General features: G+C 36.4%; 1 protein-coding gene and 1 long non-coding RNA gene across 20 annotated transcripts in view; one reads left to right on the top strand and one right to left on the bottom strand.

Annotated features, from left to right (window-relative positions):
• The window catches only part of LOC108534330 (uncharacterized), a 324,475-nt gene extending 322,224 nt beyond the window's left edge, over positions 1-2,251 (bottom strand). For 3 of the 4 annotated variants that reach the window (XR_001886942.1, XR_001886943.1, XR_001886945.1), the window contains exon 1: positions 1,678-2,171. This is a non-coding gene — a long non-coding RNA (uncharacterized LOC108534330). Of the gene's footprint in view, positions 1-1,677 lie in introns of all 4 variants that reach the window. The other variant, XR_001886944.1, reaches the window with a different exon arrangement.
• SLC35B3 (solute carrier family 35 member B3) lies at positions 2,051-22,493 on the top strand. Of its 16 annotated transcripts, none has more exons than XM_017879632.1 (9): positions 2,302-2,493; positions 3,402-3,447; positions 5,926-5,985; positions 8,035-8,328; positions 10,148-10,269; positions 15,561-15,715; positions 17,338-17,445; positions 20,484-20,581; positions 21,282-22,493. In XM_017879632.1, exons 4-9 carry the CDS (start codon positions 8,128-8,130, stop codon positions 21,351-21,353), a joined length of 756 nt encoding a protein of 251 aa, XP_017735121.1. In that variant the 5' UTR covers positions 2,302-2,493; positions 3,402-3,447; positions 5,926-5,985; positions 8,035-8,127; the 3' UTR covers positions 21,354-22,493. The 16 variants fall into 16 exon arrangements, with proteins under 16 accessions (XP_017735126.1, XP_017735116.1, XP_017735127.1 ...); XM_017879631.1 differs by having other exon boundaries at positions 2,302-2,608; XM_017879629.1 differs by having other exon boundaries at positions 2,302-2,759.
• Positions 22,494-22,510: the final 17 nt, after the last annotated feature.

The following is a 22,510-nucleotide window of genomic DNA, read 5'->3' as shown; positions in this document are numbered from 1 at the left end:
AATGAGAGGTGATGCTCAGAAGATGTGAGTCAAGACACCAAAGGTTTCTGACACTACAGGATTATTAATTTCTTAAAAATTTAAAACCAATTCATAGGGCCAGGCGCGGTGGCTCACACCTGTAATCCTAGCACTTTGGGAGGCCGAGCGGGTGGATCACTTGAGGTCAGGAGTTTGAGACCAGCCTGGCCAATATGGTGAAACCCCATCTCTACTAAAAATACAAAAATTAGCTGGGCATGATGACAGGCGCCTATAATCCCAGCTACTTGGGAGGCTGAGACAGGAGAATGGCTTGAACCCAGAAGGCAGAGGTTGCAGTGAGCTGAGATGCGCCACTGCACTCCAGCCTGAGCGACAGAGTGAGCCTCTGCCTCAATCAATCAATCATCAATCAATCAGTAAAAAACCAATTCATAGCTGCAAGTCTTTTTTTTTTAACCACATGGTTATCACAAGAGTAAATGAGAAGTATCGTAAGAGAGTCGATATTTATTAAACACCTACTCTGTAATAAGTACTACTCCAGATAGTCTTTCGTACATTTCACATTTGACCTGTAAAAGTATTTCACTGACTTGGTAGTCAGAGAAGAGCCAGGTGACATTTGAGCAGTGACTGGAAAACAATGAGCAAGCAAGCTCTGTGGACATCTGAGAGGGCAGTGTTCCACGCAGAAGGAACAACAGCTACAAAGCACTGATGCTTGCTGTGCTTGGAGACAATTAGAAAAGCTCCGCAGTGTAGCTTGAATGTGACCCCTCAAGAACAAGTTCAGTCTTAAAAGTCAGAATAAGAATTTTGAACTTTAATGTGCTGGTAAGCCACTAAAAGGTTCTGCACAGAGGAGTGGCATATTCAAGTTCTAACGGGATCACTCTAGCTGCTGAAGGCAACTATGTAGAGAAATAAAGGGAATGTAGAAAGCTATGCTCACAGCTACTGCAGTAGTCCAGGCATGAGCAGATGGTACTTTGTAACACCTCTTGGACCTTAAGTTTTTTATACTGCCATTTACTTTCTCATGGAAACCCCTAATTTCTTCAGGGCAGGAAGCTCATATGCATAGTTTATGAATACGACCTATACATATGCCCATTTAATAGATGCTTGATAAATAACCATCATATAAATGGCTAACAGTGGTACTAAATCCACATTATACAGTGACGATATGACATCACTGAAAGGTTTTGTCATTTACTATCTCTTGAGGAAATTTAAGTTCTCTAAGCCTCCATTTCAACATTCCTAAATGTTGCTAACACCAGCCTAACAAGGTTGGCAAGTATTAAATGAAAATGTCTACCCAGACCTTTTTTTCTCACCATCAAAGTAGGTGCCTTGCTTTATTACAAACTCTCAATCCCAATACAAGGCACAAATGCTACCCTTTCTGAAGAGTGCCTATAAAATTTTAAAAGTTGTACATAACTGACTGGATTCTAACATATATATTAATCCAATTTATCCCTTTCTGGTATCCAAGGCATGCTTTCAAAAATTGTCCATCTTCGTTACAGTAATATTTTCCTTAAGTGTTCTCTGAAAACGGCTCATCCCCAAACCGTCTTGGATTTTACATTATTACATCTCAGTAGTGATAGATGTGGCCCTAAATGCGGGGAAAACGTTTACAAAAATTTTGATGGCTGGTCCTCAAGCTTTGAGATTTACCTTCCAAGAATTAAGCAGCACTATCAAAACAATGCTGCAAGGACCACGGTTGCTGCAGCTACAGGATGAGTAATAACGGCAGAAGCAACACAAGCTTTACTTCGGCCCATCTTCACCGGAGAAGCCCGTATGAACCCGGCAAAAACATAAAAACAGGTACTGTGACTTTGCCGCATCTCATTTACATCAAGTAGCAAGAATAAGGAAGCCAAGGATTTTAAAATCTGGCTCCAACATTCTCCACTCGGTCGCGTTCTCAAATCTCAGCCCAGGGCCGCTGACGTAAAGCCGCCTCTCGTGGGCACCACGGGCTCGGGGGTAGCCGGCAGCTGAAATCCGGGGGGCTTCAGAGGCTTGGAGGCCAGGAGCAGGCAGAGCGCCGATGGGATAACGAGATTCTCCAGCAGATCGGCGCTCACCGCCCTATTCCATTTCAGCGGGTAGAGGTAAGGGCTGAAAGGTGACCCTCACACCGCCGGGCCCACCTTGGCAGTACCTGCCTTACGTCTCTACCCGATAGAGCATGCGCGGGAGGTAACGGCGAGCACGCTGGCGGCAGCCACAGTCCTGTCGGGAGGCGGGGCCACGCGTCTGCGCACGCGCGCAGGGACACATAGGCGGAAGTGTCCCTCGGACGCCGGAGTTGAGAGTGGTTTCCGGGGAGGCGACCGCCGCGGTGAAAGTGCAGGAGTGGGAGAGGAGGAGGAGGAGGAAGAGGAGGTGATGGCGACAGACCTGGGGAGGGGGAGATGCTCCGTCTGGCTGAGGTGCCACCCAGGCTGCGGTCATCCTTCCGGGTGACATACCGGCCTTGGGGTACGCGTGCCTTCGGGGCCTTTCCTGTGTTTGGGACCCAGATCTCCTCTCCTCCAGAAAACTTTGACACTGCCCATCTTCCTCATCCAGAAGGAGCATTCGAGGAGTGGATGAGGTCGGGATGGAAGGAACGGGTGACTCCCTTTTTTTAAAGAGCGGAAACCAGCCGGGCGGTTTCCAGGGAGGAGCATCTGTACCTCCTCGCCCGTTTCTCGCCCTCGGGCTGGCGAGAACTCCCTCAGATCCCAATCCGTGGACTCGCAGGGGTGAGGTGACCTCAAGGGGTCTTTTACGCTGTTCTCGGGGTCTCTGGAGAACTGTCATTCACCTGGATACCTCCAGACTGTATTTGCAGTTAACTGTTTCCTGGTTCCGTGTTTATTAAGTAGGGGCACTCCAAGATACTCTTATCTTCATTTGGCTTTATGTAGAATGTGATTGTTCTGGCTGGGCTATTAAACTTATGGCATAAACTTCCACTAGAAGTTCTGCAGGTTTCCTCCAGTCTTTGCAACTGAATTTTCTCTCCCGTCTTTTTATTATTTTTTAAGGAATATTGAAAGTAAAAGATGGAATGATTTGATGTGCTAACAAAATCTTAAGTGTTGAGTATCTGCATTTTTTCTACATTAGGATATCAGAAGGCTAGAACTGTTTTTTAATTAAGCGTTTTTCTAAGCAAATTGAGATAGTTTGGAACTTGGAAGAGAGACAGCATTTCAAAATAATTTATGCAGCGTTATTTTACGTAATTGCTTAATATATAGATTAAGTCCTAGTGTTAACTTTTTCTCTTGGGAAGAGAAAAAAAGAATAGTCTTCAAAAATTAGCACAGGGTTTCTCCACCTTTGTACAAAGAAATGAGATGGAACTTTGTTTTTTTCTGTTTTGTAATCGTACACCATAGGCCATGATTGATTCCGGAGCGCAGTTAATCAAGGCATAATGGCATGGTAAGATTCTTTTATTTGTAACGTTGAGCGTGGCAAAATATAGTTAAAATCACGTTTTTTCAGGTTAATGACACCGTAATGACATTTTTTTTCATATTCTACCTTGTTTGTTGTGGGACTTTTGTCCTTCAGATTGGAAAACTCAAAAACTGAAATAATTGTGACTTCAATAGGTTATTGTAACTCAACATTATCACTAATTTTAATTTTTAAATATATATTGATGCCGGAAACGGTACCTTTTTATTCCATTTTAGCAATTGAAGTTGATTATCTGTTGAATTTAGGAAGAGGTCTCAGGCAATGATACACACCTGTGATTTTTTAATATATATATGTATATTAGTTTCAAGGATTACTGTGAGCTTCAAAAGCAAAGCACAATCTTGATCATTTAGTCTGAAAACTAATTTTAATTCCATGCTTCATTTTGCCCCTGCACCACAAAGAGTTTGGCCCATTTTTTTTTAGATGAAGGTTAATATCAATCATTAATGTTCGAAGTGGAAGGGATATGGCAAACATTCCCCAGTGATCCTAGTTATTATATATCAGCAGTCTTCATCAGTCACACTTTCTCACTAGTGATGTTCTTATTAATAAAACAGCATTCTAAATGCAAGGCTTTGGTGGGCAAGTTTTATGAGACTGATGCCTCAAGCAAAGGAAAAGCAAATTTTCATGTTCATTTCAAATGTTTTGTGGGGAGTTTCAGTAGCGATGTCGGTATTTTGGCACACATGTAGAAAAGACAGTGATAGAGAGATTTCATTCTGCACATGTGGCCTAGATCTGCAGCACATAAAGTTGCCAAGAAGTGTATTAGAAGTGGTAAAGTGTTGGAAAGGAGCTGAATAACGTTGATTAAATAAATGTTGCTTGCTGGCCTGGCGCCGTGGCTCACGCCTGTAATCCCAGCACTTTAGGAGGCCGAGGAGGGCGGATCATGAGGTCAGGAGATCAAGACCATCCTGGCTAACATGGTGAAACCCCGTTTCTACTTAAAATACAAAAAATTAGCCGGGCGTGGTGGCGGGTGCATGTAATCCCAGCTGCTCAGGAGGCTGAGGCAGGAGAATGGCATGAACCCGGGAGGAGGAAGTTGCAGTGAGCCGAGATTGCGCCACTGTACTCCAGCCTGGGCGATGAGGGAGACTCCGTCTCAAAAAAAATAAATAAATAAAATTTAAAAATAAACGGTGCTTGCTAAAGAGCAGTAGAGCCCTTCATTTAATCTTACATTTTTGTTATGTGCTAGAACATCATATGAAGATACCTCTTGCTTTAAGGATTTCATAGGCTTTTAGGAGAAACAAGTATAAAAACAAAAAAGCTATACCATTATAATTTAGGAATTTGAAAAATATGTATAATATGATATTAGGGTACAGGACATCAACTTGTTTTTAACTTCGAGGCCTTATTCATGGATGCAGCATGATCAGACTTCACGTTGAGCCATGTGACAGATGGGTCAGAAAGGGAAGAATTAATTATAAACTGTCTAGTTATCTAGGCAAGAGAGAATGGCTGCCTGATGGAGTAGGGTCCAAAACAGATTTTAGATATAGTTATAGATGTGGAGTTAACAGGAATCTTGGCAAAGTAAAGAACGTGAGGAAAAGCAAAGATTGTTAAGACAACTCCCAGATTTTTAGCTTGTGTTTCATATTAGGTACTGTTAAGTGAGATTGGGAATATAGGAACCAACAGTAGATTTGTTTTGAGGGGAAAATAATCAGCTTTGGCCATATTAAATATGAGATGCCAGCAGAGCCTATGAGTGGAGGTATCAAAGAAGCATTTAGACACAGAACTCTGGATCTCAGCAGAGAAGGCAGCGTTGGAAATTCAGGTCTGTATTTCCAGCTGCACATCAAAGGGGTGAGTCATCTTGAGCACACCATATCACCCTAGCGATATTTCTAAATACCATATCACCCTAGCAATATTTCTAAATACCATATCACCCTAGCAATATTTCTAAAAAGTTGAAGGATGACAACTAACACACTTTTGGACTGTCATATGCCAGGCAATGTTACATTTATTTCATACAGTCCTAACCAAAATCCTGTGATAGGCACATTTTTAACTCCTCCCACTTTTGAAGGTACAGAACCTAAAGCTCAGAAAAGTTAAACGATTTGCCCAAGGCTTCTCAGCTAATAAGTAGCAAAGCCAGAACTTGAACTCATATCTGTCAAAATTCCAAAGCATGGGGAAAGCATTATGTTATACTGCTTTCTTATACTATTACCTATAATTGTATTGAGTCGTTACAATATGCTTGGCAGTTTGCTAAATTACAAACATCTCAGAAGAAGGTGACTTTGGGAAAGCGTGACCTTCTGGAGAAATGTTTTGATGCCAATAAAAGCAGGAAAGATATTTCTAGTTTTATTTATTCTGCATGTATGTGTAAATATATAAGCATTGTTTGTAAATTTCCCCCCTCTTTTTCTATAATATTTTCAGTTTTACTGATAAAGTTTGCCAGTACCACCATCCATTTCAAAAATCATATCCAAGCAGAAGGTGAGTGACTGCAAGCTGAAGTTTGAGGGTATCAAGAGGAAGGATCAGTTTATTTGGTTCATCTGAATATCACATCAGAGTATATGCCAGGTATCAAGGACACAGAGACAAATAAGATTTGAATCTTGCCTTTCAAGTTCTGTTTTCTAATAACTGGGAGGATTAGTGATGGTGTCACAAAGGAGGGGATAGTAAAGCTGAACTTCAAACCTGACCTTGAGAAAGAAGACCTCAGACTGAAAGGGCATCATGAACAGAAGGCAGGGGTGTTTGAAAGTCCCTGGTGTATTTCAGGAGTGAAACATGGGGGGTTTACGGCTTTATTGAGAGTGGAGGGAGAGCAAACTTAGAAACCTGTGTGAGGCCGGGTTTATTGGAATGGTACTCTATATCCATGCCCACACAGAGAAAAGAGTAAATTGTTAAGGTTTTCATCTCTTCGTTTTGAATGTAGATTCAAGGACAGATCTGACCAAATATTTAGGAGAGATCATTTAAAGCATGGTTTTAAAAGAAAGTCACATCTCAAAGGTGTCCTGCGAGATTACATAAAAAGTCTTACAAATGACAGTGATTGAAACATAATGTGGGAAGCAAGAACAAAGGAAAGCGAAGAATAAACAAGAGGAACGCAGTAAACTTCATGAAATTACTTTTCTATTTAGGAATATGGCAGGTGCCCTATAAAATGTTATGGTGACTGCGTGTTTTTAGTTACAAGTGGTATTCAGATCCTTGACCCCTCCTTTAATTCCTAAGGATGACTTGGTTAACCTCTATAAATTAGCAAACGAGAAGTGATCGTGAAGAGGCGACTCTAATTTTGGCCATTTTAAACCATCTTTTAACAGTTTTTAAAAAGAAATTACCAAAGGAAAACACTGTCAAAATTATTCTTATTTCTGTTTATGCTGCAGAGTTTAAATTTTTGTTCCCACTGGAATTAAAAACAGATCAGTCATTTCTAAGAAAATAACTTATTTTACATAGGTTTGTTCTATACTTTGTCATAATTCTTCAGTCTGTCCTCAGTCTTTACATGGAGTTCAGTTTATATAAATCCAAAGAGAAATTGGTGGCTTCATAACTTTTTTTAAACTGACAAAAAATGACTTATTTTCTCCAGCCTTTTACATCCCAGAAGAATGTAAATTAAATTAAAATGATTTGCTCCAGAGGAAGAAAACGTTTTTTAACCTAAGAGATGCTACTGCTGAAGCATATTGTGCTTTCTGTAGTCTGTGATAAATCTAGCTTTGTAAGGACCTTAGTTTTGGGGGTTTTGTTTGTTTGTTTGTTTCCATTTATTTTCTAGAGACAGGGTCTGGCTCTGTCGCCCAGGCTGGAGTGCAGTGGTGCAATCATAGATTACTGCAGCCTCAAACTCCTGGACTCAAGTGATCCTCCTGCCTCAGCCTCCTGAGTACCTAGGACTACAGGTGTGCACCACCATGCCCAGCTAATTTTTTTATTTTATTTTATTTTATTTTGTAGAGAGAGCATCTTGCTATGTTGCCCAGGCTGGTCTTGAACTTCTGGTCTCAAGCAATCTCTCTGCTTCAGCCTCCCAAAATGTTGGGATTACAGGCATGAGCCACCACACCCAGCCTTTGTTTTTTTAGTTTATTTTTTAAATGTCATTAGCAAATATATCTTAGAATTATCTTAGTATTTAAAGGAGAATTACTTTGTTTTTACTCTTCTACAAATAAAGATTGACTTTAATGTTGAAGATGTTATGCATCAACTGTATATATAGATGCAAAGGCATGTTTTTTGATGAAATACTAGCTTTTGTTGCTGTGGAAATAAGTATGGTTTATATTCAGTTTAGTGATGTACTAATCTTTATCAACTGTAGACAAATTGTTTAAAGATTGTAGGCATATTGTTTTTGGTGGTTTGGAACCTAGAATACAGTAATTAATATACTAATATCCAGAGAGAAGCAGACATTTGTATAATTTTAAAGTATGATTTGGAATATGATTTGGAGGATTACACTTTATCATCTAAATGTTTTCTTTTACGTGCTATTTCCTTCTCTAGGACTTGACACAGCAAGCAAGAGACATACAGGACAAAAGAGTTCAGGAAACCAACAAAGATAACTCTGAAAGCATTGAATGCAGCAAAATAACAATGGATCTAAAGTTCAACAATTCCAGGAAATATATTTCTATCACTGTGCCATCCAAAACCCAAGCAATGTCACCACACATCAAGTCAATTGACGACATCGTGGTACTTGGCATGAATCTCAGCAAGTTTAACAAACTTACTCAGTTTTTCATATGTGTTGCTGGAGTTTTTGTATTTTACCTAATTTATGGGTATTTACAGGTAAAAAAGTTATATGTTTGTAATATGTTAATTATTTATAATAATTGCAGTCAGTATGGGCACTTACCAGTTTTGCCCGAGATAGTCACTTACGGGATACTGACTGATTCATAAATTTGAATTTTTTAGTATAGTAGTAGAAAAGAGCTTCTTAAAACAGAAAACAGATCAAAATTCAAGAGTTAAATATTTTAAGTGGGGAGGAGTTACATGTAGAGACTACCTTGAAAAACTGTAATTATGAAAATTAATTTTTAAATATTTAACAAAATGTCGGTAATAATTGCAACCATGTGTTTCCAAGAGAAATAAATGATTCAAATACTGATTGATGTCTTGGAACATTATTGAATAATAGTGTACTTTACTCGATTCTTGGAGCTCAATAATAAAAGATCATTTTTGCAAAAATATATCAGGATATTTTATGGTTTTCTAAAGGTATTTCTTTAATCCTATAATATTTGAATTATTTCTTTTTTAAACACCCCTTATATTCTCATTCTTATTTGCTTTGTCTTCTAATTTTGCCAGAATCTTATTGTTCTGTGATTTTTTGCTGTCACAAAACATTTCTAACACTGCAACAATTTGTGTCATATTTACATTATATTTGGAGAAGTTGTATACCTTTGGCCAGGAGCAAATTTCTGACCTTCAAAGACATGGGCTGGATGGGTGAGGATCTGGGCTAGTGAAAACAGGATGTTGGAATGGGTTCTAATTTTATTAATGGTCATTTAATTCGTGAATATTTTCCCATAACAAGAGAAAGCCTTTGTAATTCAAGGAAAGGAGAATGATGTATTTTCTTAAAACACAGATAATATTTCCAGTATTCTTTAGTACTAAAAGTTAGTGAATTTAAAATTGTATTCTTTTCATTGTCTTGTAGAGATGAAATATCAAGGGAAATGTAAGTGAACATGGAATTGTGACTTTTTTAGTTAGCTAGCTTGCAAGAATGCTATGAAGAATTTTAATGTAAAACAAAAATGAATTACAAATTTTAATATTTATAATAACTGATATTCCACTAGTAGGTGATAAAAAACTTGAGATGCCACAATGAAGAACAATTCAAAATAGAGATTAGACTTTCTTGTTGAGAAACATTTTAGAAACATTTTTTTCTTCAGTATACCACTGTTACCAAATAGCTTGGGAACAGAGTTAGCCATTGCAATGGAAAATTAATTTGAAATTTGCCCTGTAAGTTTAATTAAATACATTTTCTCTAAATAATCAGATATTTTAGTTTATAATTAGTTTATGCAAAGTTTTTTTGAGTTACACAAACCCCTGCTAATTATGTTTATAACTTAACCACTTTCATTTTGTGAAAACTGACATTGCTACTGTTACATATAATTACATATCAAAATAGTTCAGAGAAAATGGTTAGGGTTTGGTAATGAAGTGTTTTTTAATAGATATACACATATTCATACATACACTTCATTTATTCGGTTTGATTTATTGATCAATTTGATTTATTCAATTATAAAAACCAGATAACTATTAGAATACCTCATAGTGACTTGTTAAGAATGGCTTATTAATAACGGATATAAATATTAATAATATGTTTAGGCAAATTAACCATTTCCTCTAAAAGAAGGTTTATATCATCTATGGCACAAGAATTTCAAAAAATAACATTGTCAATATGAAAGAGCTTCTGACCTCTCTAATTTACATTTTGTTGTTGTTGGAGTTGGGGCTTGGTTTCTTTAAAAATGTTGTGTTTATAAGAATGTATTTTTAGGAAATTAATGTGCTACCTTGGACTTAACAGTGTTCATGTGTCTTTTGACAGGAATTAATATTTTCAGTGGAGGGTTTTAAGTCCTATGGCTGGTACCTTACCTTAGTGCAGTTTGCCTTTTACTCCATATTTGGCCTAATAGAACTTCAGCTTATTCAGGACAAAAGGAGGAGGTATGTGGTTTGTTTTTATTTTTTGATATTTCACTCGTATTAGTTGAATTTTTTTGGCATACTGAATATGCATGAAATTTATACTTCTATTAACAAAATATCTAATAAGCACAATCTCTTGTCGGTATAACCAACTTAATACTAAATACATTTTATTCATTTATACACTGAAAAAAATGAAGTGTCTCCTTAAATGCGGTATTACAAAAAAAAATAATAGCTTTAGGCTCAACTTACAGTATTGCATCTTCTTAAAACATGATAAAAAACATGATGTACATACTTGGTTTTTATAAATTCTGCTGAAGTAGGTGCAGTTACTGATTTATAGTGCAACTAACGTCACTATAGTGGTGAAATGAAATATCAGTACAGGTTGAGCATCCCTAATCCAAAAATCCAAAATCTAGAAATGCTCCAAAATTAGAAAAGTTTTGAGTGCCAATGTGACACAAGTAGAAACTTCCAAACATAAGTACTTAACACAGATTTTGTTTTGTGCACAAAATTATATAAAATGTGCACCGTGACCAGCTCTGGGACAGTTGGGATGTAGGGCACCAAGTTCTTAAGCTGCACATAGTGTAGTGACCCTGAGCCCGGCCCACGAAACCATTTTTTCCTCCTAGACTTCCTGGCCTGTGATGGGAGTGGCTGCCATGAAGACCTATGACATGTTCTAGAGACATTTTCCCAATTGTCTTGGGAATTAACATTCAGATCCTTGTTACTTATGCAAATTTCTGCAGCCAGCTTGAGTTTCTTCTCAAACAATGGGTTTTTCTTCTGCATCATCAGGCTGCAAATTTTCTGAACCTTTTTGCTCTGTTTCCCTTTTAAAATGGAATGCTTTCAACAGCACCCAAGTTACCTTTTGAATGCTTTGCTGCTTAGAAATTTCTTCCACAAGATACCCTAAATCATCTCAAAGTTCCAAAGATCTCTAGGGCAGGGGCAAATGCCACCAGTTTCTTTGCTAAAACATAACAAGAGTCACCTTTGCTCTAGTTCCCAACGAGTTCCTCATCTCCGAGACCACCTCAGCCTGGACCTTATTGTTCATATCACTATCAGCTTTTTTGCCAAAGCCATTCAACAAGTCTCTAGGTAGTTCCAAACTGTCCTACATTTTCCTGTCTTCTTAGTCCTCCAAACTCTTCCAGCCTCTGCCTGATACCCAGTTCCAAAGTTGCTTCCACATTTTTGGGTCTCATTTCAGCAACACCTCACTCCCGGTACCAATGTACTGTTATTAGTCCATTTTCACTTTGCTCATAAAGACATACCCAAGACTGGGAAGAAAAAGAGGTTTAATTGGACTTATAGTTCCACATGGCTAGGGAGTCCTCAGAATCATGGCAGGAGTCAAAAGGCACTTCTTACATGGTGGTTGCAAGAGAAAATGAGGAAGAGGCAAAAGTGGAAACCCCTGATAAAACCATCAGATTTTGTGAGACTTATTCACTACCATGAGAATAGTATGGGGGAACCACCCCCATGATTCAAATTATCTCCCACTGGGTCCCTCCCACAACACATGGAAATTATGGGAGTACAATTCAAGATGAGATTTAAGTGGGGACACAGAGCCAAACCATATCAAAAATGTTCTATAAAATTACCTTCAGATTATGTGTATAATGCATATATGAAACATAAATCTCATATTAAGACCTGTGTCCCATTCCCCAAGATACCTTACTGTGCAGATGCAAATATTCCAAAATCTGAAAAAAAATTGATATTTGAAACACTTCTGGTCCATCCCCAGCAAGTTGGATGAGGGATACCAAGTCTGTATCTGTTATAATGCTTTTTTAGAATGTGAAGTTTTTGTGGGATATGCCCCAGCTGACATTGCCATATGATGTCTGATAACTGAGGTTGCATTCTTAAGCATTAGAGAAACATATTTCATTCCTTTTCATCAAGACCAAATGTGCTTGTTTGACAATATCATTTCAGTTAGCAACCATCTAGATTTGAGAAATATCTTGATGTATTTTTAATGGCATATAGAACAGTATGCAATAAAACTTAGTCTCTGATTATAAACAGAAAGTGGTTAAGAATTTGAATGTAAAATTTTCTTGGTTAATGTAAGAAGTGTGCTCATTCTGTTATACCCTAATGTGTGTATATATCATGTATCTATTGTGCAGCTTAAATGTGATAACAACTGTAATACTGACATACCTTGATACAAATGTTTAATCCTTTAGCAAAGATTTCAAAAATTGTGCAGCTTTTTTTTTTATCATAAAATGGTTTTGAAGTTTGTATCAAGGTAACTACAGATTTACATATTTAAATCTATATTACAGGTTTCTTCATGGGTCTAATTTTGCCTCTCAACTTGTCTTTATTGCCAGTAAATTACAGTAGCAATTATTGTAAAAATATTTGAACCTTAGAGTATCATCTTCATTATTTTTTTGTTTTATCATGATTCTCCATGATAGAATCATGGAGGCAAGCCAATGAAATCCAACTTCCTCATTTTACCAATGAGAAAACAAAGACCTAGAGGAGTACTGGGAATAGCCATAGGTGATAGAATAGGAAGTAATTAAATATATCTGTCAAGACTAATACATAAGGAAGCTTGATGATGATTCACTACTTATTGCAAACTACTGGGCCTTCTAAGGTAAGATTGCTTCTAAGGTAAAAGACACTAATACTGTCTTTGTACGTGAAAAATGATACAATGACGATGCATGTCCTGTTACATTTCAGAAAGAAATACCTCGCTATCAGCTACCCAGATGAGAGGGGAGGGGGCCTCAGTCCATGTTTATCCCAACTTTTAAATCACATGACCATAACATATTTAAAAAATAATAATAATTTATAAGTGAAACAATTTGGGAGAAGAATTTATGTATTTATAATAAATGTAATGAATTGAAACCTTTCTGAATTTATTTCTGTATATACACCCATATCTGAATTTATTTAATGGTACTGCTACTCAGACTTTTAATTAGCTAAACTCTTTGCTGTTGTTATTTTTTTCTTCTTCCTATTATGAATACCGACATACTGGAATAAGTACATCAATACTCATTGAGAATTTGGAGTTAGAAACATGGGTTTGGGTCTTGGCACTTGGGTCTTATTACATCTGTCAAGACCTCAGAGAAGTTTCTATAATACTCTAAATTTTATTTTGAGGATCATATGTGGTAATGCGTGCTAAAGTACATCATAAACTGTAGTATCCTAAATATACTGCTAATTATTTTTCATCAAAGAATACCTTGTAACGTTATTATTAATTATTATGAGTTTTTAATTAAGGAGAGCTCTCAGATTTGTCTTGAAGAGGTTTTTAAAGTTAAAATTTTCTCCCGGCCAGGCACGGTGGCTCACACCTGTAATCCTAGCACTTTGGGAGGCCAAAGCGGTTGATCACCTGAGGTTAGGAGTTTGAGACCAACCTGGCCAACATGGTGAAGCCCCGTCTCTACCAAAAATATATAATTAGCTGGACGTGGTGGCAGGCACTTGTAATCCTAGCTACTCAGGAGGCTGAGGCAGGAGAATGATTTGAACCCGGGAGGTGGAGGTTGCATTGAGCCAAGATGGTGCCACTGCACTCCAGCCTGGGCAACAAGAGCGAGACTCGGTCTCAAAAAAAATTTTCTCCCCATTTCTAAGGAAGCAATCAACATATTAAATAAAATAGAAATAGTGAGTATTCTGGAGGCAAGCTGATCAAATCTAATGTCTTCATTTTACCAGTGAGAAAACAAAGACCTAGAGGACTGCTGAGAATTTTTTGAGCTCCTTTTGGAGCTACTTTTGGATTTAGTTCCCCTGAGTTTCAGGCTGGTTTTCTTTCTACCTGTACTGTGCTACTTTTCTACTCATTCCTTATAATGTTTCTGACTTGAATTTTTATTCTTTGCCAATGATTTGCCATTTATCTTTGAGGAAATCTGACCACCATGACTTTCATCATTTTACCTGGAGAAGTGGTGCTCCACCATCACTGATGATATCCCAGTGAGGGTCAAACCCCATGGATGGCATGAACACATTTATACTGATGCATATGGGCATGCCAAGTTGTTCCCACGTGGATTTTCATGGTTAACTACTCTATTAGTACTTAAGTAGAAAAAAAAAAACCCTCAGAATCGAAATGTAAATGATGCATTTTAATTGACTTTTTCCAGTAAATTATTTTACCTTATATCTAACCATATAAAAGATAAGGAATTTTGTTGCCTTAATTTCAATGTCAACACAAATTCTAAAATGGAAATTACATCTAACTCTCCAGCATTGTCAGTATGAATAGTGCCTCATTGTGTTTGTGTTCATCATACCAGCGTACAAGATTATTAGTTTAGACCATTAAATATCTAATCAAAGTGAGCATATGCTCACAGTAATGGCTCAAAATTCTGAAGATGCTGAATTAAGAATCTCCTTTAGGAACTTTAGATAGAGCCAAAGTTAAAAGACTTGAAATCATGAGGAGTCAGATACCTCATCTTAAAAGTTGATTATTATAACATGGAATACAGAGAGATGATCTATAAGATATTATAATAAAAATTATATCTAGGGTTTTAAACCACATGAACTTTTCCTAGAGAAATTCTTCTTGGGTTATTTTAACAGAATGGATAGATGTATTTTTCCTAATGCTAGATGGAAACATTAGGAAACAGAACAACAATTCAAGAGTTAAAAATTCGTTTTAAAATAGTTAAGGTACCTTTTACCATTATGGAGGCCAACATTAGCTGGGCACGGTGGTGCACACCTGTAGTCCCAGCTACTCAAGAGGCTAAAGCAAAACAATTTCTTGAACCCATGAGGCAGAGGTTGCAGTTAGCTGAGATTGTGCCACTGCATTCCAGTCTGGGCAACAAAGCGAGAGCTTGTCTCAAGCAAACAAAAAAAGAAACTGTTTTTTTCTAACTTTGGTTAAGGTGGTTTTTATTTGTGGCTAGAACTGCTGTTTAAAAAAAAAAAAAAAAACTTTTTGTTCAACATTTTACCTTCAAGTAAAAATCTTAAAACGTTTCTTTTTTAACTAAATGAGGGCCCTTCATTTTATGATTGTTACAATAAAAGGTTAATTGTATTTTTTTTTAACTTTTATACAGGCAAGAGCATTACAGTTTTTAAATAGTGGTATTTTTACTAATATTTCCAGAAATAGTAACCAGAAATTAGAAAAGTAATTAGACATTTACACATTTTGAACACATTATCTTTTAGTAGTATGAATTGGGTCCCAAAATGAAGGTTTTAAAAATTGTCTTTTACAGAATACCAGGAAAAACCTACATGATAATAGCTTTTCTAACTGTGGGTACTATGGGGTTATCAAACACTTCCTTGGGCTACCTGAATTACCCTACCCAAGTCATCTTCAAGTGCTGCAAATTGATTCCTGTTATGCTAGGAGGAGTTTTTATTCAAGGTATAGTAATTACATGTTTTTTATACTCTTTAAAACTAATAGGCTATGTTATGGCATCTAGCATTAGGAAAAACATTAAACTTCTATTATATTTTCAATGAGCATTCTAGGTATTGTAACAATTCTGAATGATGTCTTACCAAAATAAGGTATTCTAAAAACACTGATGGCCGCGCACAGTGGCTCACGCCTGTAATCCCAACACTGTGGGATGCCAGGGTATGCGGATCACAAGATCAGGAGTTCAAGACCAGCCTGGCCAATATGGTGAAACCTTGTCTCTACTAAAAATACAAAAAGTAGCCAGGCATAGTGGTGTACGACTGTAGTCCCAGCTACTCTGGAGGTTGAGGCAGAAGAATTGCTTGAACCCAGAAGGCAGAAGTTACAGTGAGCCGAGGTCGCACCACTGCACTGCAGCCTGGGTGACACAGCGAGACTCGTCTCAAAAAAAAAAAAAAAAAAAAAAACACACTGATATGCCTTAGTGTCTGAAGTTAGTAATTAGGACTTAAGAAAAAGAAAAGATAATACTTCGTTTTATTATTTTATTTTGGAATCTACCACATTTCCAGCAATACTATATTTACGTATTAAAGGTCTAGCTCAGAAGTACCTGGAAAAGTCCCTTTTTTCAGTTCCTTCATTCTACTCTCCAGGGCTCCACACTTCACCTGCATTGTACATGGGCAGTTCTCATATTGAAGTAAAGTTTAATCTGAGCAGAACTGCGTTTTTACCAACCCTGCTGGCTTAGTGATTTTTAGAGCCCCAGCTAAGTGATGAGTTTTGTGGAAATAGGAGTAAAAGAGGAGGTACTGATAGCAACAAACAGTGAAAGTAGCTTCTGTTGTTCTTATTAATTGTCATCAGGAATATTCGTGTTTTAATAGTCGGGTGTTTCTGTATCACTGAAGTTCTTATACAGCCTGATTTCATTTATGCATTAGATACCATCCCAGAATAAAGCTTTAAAAATGAAAGTGTTTTCAACTACTTCATGTATCACTTCAGGATAACTTCATGTAGGAAAAAATAATTGACCTCAGTCCCTATTAAAAATCACATTTATTGTCCCAACTGACTAGGCATATATAATATTGTCCTTATAAACCTTACAAAAAAGTCATACTATATTTTATTTTTAAAATAAGGCTATATTAAAATAATTTTCACCTGCCTGGAAGTTAATCTCATTATGATATTTGCAAACATAGTTATGTAACCAGATTCATTATTCTGGTTACTTTGTAAACTTACAAACTACAAGAAAATTAGTAACCTTTTATTATGCATAGAGTAGAATAGGCACTAAATTTCCAGGAAATTTTTTAAATGTTTGTGGATGTGCATTATTCTTGCTGTCAGTTTTTGCCAAAGTATGTATTTTAGTGTCACTATTATACCAGATAAAGTAGCTCTTGTTTCTAACGTATAGGGACATATTGCTTCCCATTGGTAGTTTTCAGAAGCCCTCTTGTGACTGCTGCCTTGACCCAAGTGTTCATGTTTTTGGCATTGGATATAAAAAAACGAATCCATGTTCTACTTAACACCTAGAGCAAACACAAAGCTGAGTGGGTATTTGCATAATGAAGCCGACTTACATTTGTTTTATACAGGAAAGCGTTATAATGTTGCAGATGTGTCTGCTGCCATATGTATGAGCCTCGGCCTGATATGGTTTACCCTTGCTGACAGCACAGTTGCACCAAATTTCAACCTGACAGGTAAGCAATTTATATTTCTAGCTTTTATAGGCATTTTAGCTTAGAATACGAATTTCGAATATTTTGTAAGCATTTTAAATGATAGTATGACAGCTGCAATTTTCATATCTAACATAAAGCTTTTGGACTTTCCATATAAGGTGTAGTGAAAGTACCACAGCTCTGTAGATAAAGCAATTTGTTTGTTTGTTTTTTAGTGTGCTTGCATTTTGACAGGAGAGGACACTATTTGCCCAGTCAAAATCTTTGATAAGCGGAATTGGAAATAGACATATGAGTTATAGGGGAATAACAGTAGTAATTGTTTTCAACTATCATCTGAAAAAAAACTTTGAAACTTGCACATTTGCATGTAACTGTTTTAGCTAAAGAAGGAAAGGTGTGCTGTGCTGTTACATTAAACAGTTTAATATAAATATAGACATTACCTCAAAGTGCTTGAAGTTTCTACTGTAAGTAAGTTTTCTCTATAGTGTGCTGTGTGAAATTTTGTAAATTAAATTTAGGTTTTCAAAAGCAGACTAGTTATTGCAGTATTTTAGAAATGAGAATTAAGTATTGGAATTCTATTTTATTTTATTTGAAAAGAAATTGGGAGTACTTTGGTGTTTATATATGCAGTATTGTCAGTTTTACTAATAAGACTAACTTAGTGACATTCCATCTCCTAATCTGACAAAAATAGAATTTAAAATATCTGGGACTCTCTAGAAACTGAGAGAACAGCAATAATCATAATAACATCAGCAAGTACAAAGTATGTTTGAGAAAAAGTCCAAACTATTACATAATGAAAAAAACTATTCACATCAGCTTCACTATTCTTCCTAAGAATCAGAACCTCTCACCAGTTGTCAATCTTACTTACTAAACTGGTTAACCAAACTGAATGAATGTATTTAACTGTAACCAGTTCTGCATCTTGGAGCAACCCTTTAGCAACCCCAAGGTTCTGGTAGAAGCTACCAGAACTCACTCACTGCTTGATTTTAGAGAAAGTGTATAGTTACAGATGTTTCTAACATGGTCTAGATCAGCAGTCCCTAACCTTCTTGGCACCAGGGACTGGTTCCATGGAAGACAGTTTTTCAACAGGGAGTGGTGGGGGAGGATGGTTTCAGATGAAACTACTCTCCCACCACAGATCATTAGGCATTAGATTTTCATAAGGAGTGCAACCTAGATCCCTCACATGTGCAGTTCACAGTAGTGTGTCCCCGCTCCTATGAGAATCTACTGTCGCAGCTGATCTGACAGGAGGCAGAGCTCAGGCGGTAATGCTCGCTCACTGGCTGCTTATCCCCCACTGTGCAGCCGGGTTCCTAATAGGCCGGGGACTGGGGCTTGGGAACCCATGGTCTAGATCTTTCAGGATTGCTTCAAGGAAGATTATACTTGAAAACTGAGAGAAGTGAATCTTGTACTTATGAAAAGGCAATATTTGAGAAGGCACCAAATTAGCAGTGAGAGACGTGGCTTCAAATTCTATTTGAATTACTTAAAAATATAGCCGCAGGTAAATTGCCACACCCTTTTGTGCTTCACCCATAAAACAGAGAATAATAACTCCCCACATGGAAAGATAGTGGGAGGACAGACTGAGATGAAGGAATAATGAATGGGAAATTACATACACAGGATGGCAGAGGGCGTGGTGATGGTGACAGCGATGGAAAGAGCTGAATCCAGTGGTTCTGTACCTTCTCACTGTAACTTAAGTGCTAACCCTGTCTGAGTTCCATGGACATATTTTTGTAGAGAATTAGAACCCAACCATACTTCATCATTAAGAATAATCCATGAGCACTTAAATCGCTATCCTGATCTTTTAGAGTATATTATCTAAAGGAGAGGAGGTTAACTGTTAAAATGGTTATTTAAGATAGATATAAATAAAACTTTGAATGTATAAAGTATATATGTGTGTATGTATATATATATCAGAAGTTAGATGATACAAAGTTGAATAAGTATAAAAACTTAAATCTTAATTGACTGAGGTGCATACACACGTGTCCGTACACTTTTCTGCTACCTATGGTTGCTTATGCGTTAACAAAAGGAAAGAAAAAATTTCTCTAAACCCCATCAGACTCATAGATACAACTAAGACTGCTCTTGACTCCTTCTGTAAAGCACAGTGACCGACGACCCTGCATCCTAGATATTGTCAGTTACTAGCCTGCTTCCCAAGTACACATACGCACTTGGTGCTTCTCAGGAATGAATAGTGTTGACTGTCAGATTTGTTTATGTCAGTTGTACCTTTATTATAATTATGTCATAACTCAGTATTAAGTTTTTCAAAAATGAGTGTGAACAAAGAATTGTTTTGTGAAAACTGAGTTAACTGACACAACTTGATTGACAAGCAATAAAATCACTATTGAATGAGGTGTGGATAAAAACACTGTGAATATTGGAGGGAAGCTCATAAACATATGAAAGGATTCTGTACTCCGCAGGGCACTTTTACACAAAAACACCTTGGAAATCATGGAAAATGTGTGCTATTAGTGTGTTTATACAAAGGAGAAAATACAGAATTCTATTCAGGACCCATGCTCAAAGAAAAAGGCCCTGACAGCTGCGTGCATATTTATGTGATTTAAATTAAACATTTTAGTAATAATAGGGTTTTCAAAATGGCTTTTCTCTTCATCTGTTTTTTTTTTTTTTTTTAATTAACTGACTAGCCACCAATCCCAATAGACAGATATCCTAAGAGTTTCTTCTACACTTTCAGAACTAGTGGAGCTATTAGACTAGTGGAATATTTGTGGAACTGTTATTTGATATGCTGTTGAAATGTGATAATGGTGACAGAACTAACTCAGTTTATTAGTGTATCTTTTTTAATATCATCACCTTTGTACTTGTTACAACTGATTGTGAATAAGAATATTCTGGATTACCAAACAAACGTGGTTGAAGATCTGCTTTTGTTTTTTAGACCAATGAAATTTCTGATAAAGCTTGAATATAGTTCATATGTTTAAATAAGGAGTTTTTTTTGTTTTTTTAATACCTTCTTGAAGGTGTGGTGCTTATTTCCCTGGCCTTATGTGCAGATGCTGTCATTGGAAATGTTCAAGAGAAAGCTATGAAACTTCATAATGCTTCTAATTCTGAAATGGTAAATACTCTAGTGTTTTTTCTTCAAATTAGACAGACTTAAAAAATGGTGATGTACATAATTTGATGAAATAATTATAATATCATTATAACTAGCATTGCATTTTAAGCTGTCATTTTATAAAAGTAATACATTCAAACATTATAGGAAAGGAAAAACGAAAACTACAACTAGCAGTGCTAACCACTTGTTACATAGTTAACAAATTTTTTCCTCACTGATTTAGTTTTTATGTATTAAAATAAAATCTTTTGTTATGTCATTTCTCTTATCTCTTTCTAGTGGGTAGTATTTTCCATGTAGAAGTTTGTCATTTTATATGGCCCAGTTTGTCTTTTCCTTGCTGGCTTCTGGCTAAGTATCATGGTTGAAAAGAGCTTTCCCAACCCTGAGATTTAGAACATTTCATCCCTCTTGCCTACTAGTTTTGTGTTTTCCTTTTTTATTAAGCCCTTGATCCAATCTAAAACTTTTTAAAAAGAACTTTTCTTTCAAATGACTACCCATTTTTTCCAATATCATTTATTGAATAATCCACTTTCAGCTCATTTTAAATGCCCTCTTTATCATATCACACTCTAGTGTGGCATTCAGAATTGTATTTGAATTTATTTTTGCAATAGTACATATAATGACAGCAGCTTTATCATACATTTATTATCTGTTAGGACTAGCTACCATTGTTCCTTTTCTTTTGCAGAATATTACTACCAGTAGTTATTCTGGGGTGTTTATATTCCCAAATAAACTAAAAATTCCATTGGTATTGTGATTGGTATGGCATTGAATTATAAATTAATTTAGGGAGAATGGCATCTTGATTATTTCAGTCCAAGAATAAGGTATGACTTTTCTTTTACTCAAGTGGTCTTTTTTTCAATGTCCATTAGAGTTTAAAGTTTTCTTCATGTAAATCCAGCACATTTCTTATTAAAGGTATTGTTAATAATAACTTACTAAAGTTATTTCATCTTTTTGTAGTTATTGCAAATAGTATCTTTCTGTATGTTTTGTAACTGGTGTTTTTTGCAAATAATGTCTTTTTGTATATCTTGTAACTGGTTTTATATAGGAAAATTGTGTGTGTGTGTGTGTGTGTGTCTGTGTGTGTGTGTGTGTGTGTGTGTTTACATTAATTTTATAACCAGCCACCTTGCTAGACAGAGCATACTGAATTAAGGATAGACAGGACTATTCTTTCCTGTTATTTTCTTGACACAGAATGGGGCAACTTAAGTACTTTCTAATAACACAGGAACTTGGTTAAGAATTTTCTTCATCATCATCATTACTCGTAGATAAGGTCAGGATGGGCGCAGAGAGAATTGAGGGAGTGTAAGTTGTTAGACAGTTAATATAATGCAGTGGTTATGATGGTAGGCTCTGGAATGAGATAGCTTAGTTCATATCCTGGCTTTACTAGCACTCATTTGGGGAAAATTGCTTAATATCTCTAAGTTATAGTTTCTTCATCTGGAAATTGGATTATGATGACTAAGAATACCCATCTCTAGGATGGTTGTGAGAAGTAAATGGAATAATCCGTGCCGAGCTTCAGCACAGTACCTGACACACAGCAGATATTTAGGTTTGCTGCTGCTGCTGATTCTGTTTATGAAAAGCATAGTAAATTGGGATTAAAAGGTTGGTTGGAAAATAGAGAAGTTAAGCAGTAGATATGCCATATACTGCTTATTTTCATTATATTTTAATGTCTTTTAGAACTTAAATGTTTGGGTTTTTTTAGGTTTTATAAGTAGCTTTAAAGCTTTTGTTTTCTTTCATTTAAGTATTTTTTTTAGAACTCTAATATGAAAATCTGGTTTGATTTCAGTAATTAAGTCTAGAAAAAAATGAATATGTAAGCATATATGAAAGGATTAATATTACTAGGTGTTATTTTGTACATAAAATTGAGGCATAGACTTA

The sequence above is a fragment of the Rhinopithecus bieti genome, unplaced genomic scaffold (assembly GCF_001698545.2).
Source record: "Rhinopithecus bieti isolate Rb0 unplaced genomic scaffold, ASM169854v2 scaffold_10612, whole genome shotgun sequence".
Classification (NCBI taxonomy): domain Eukaryota; kingdom Metazoa; phylum Chordata; class Mammalia; order Primates; family Cercopithecidae; genus Rhinopithecus; species Rhinopithecus bieti.
Note: the sequence above shows the minus strand (reverse complement) of the source record. Positions and strands in the feature narration are given on the sequence as shown.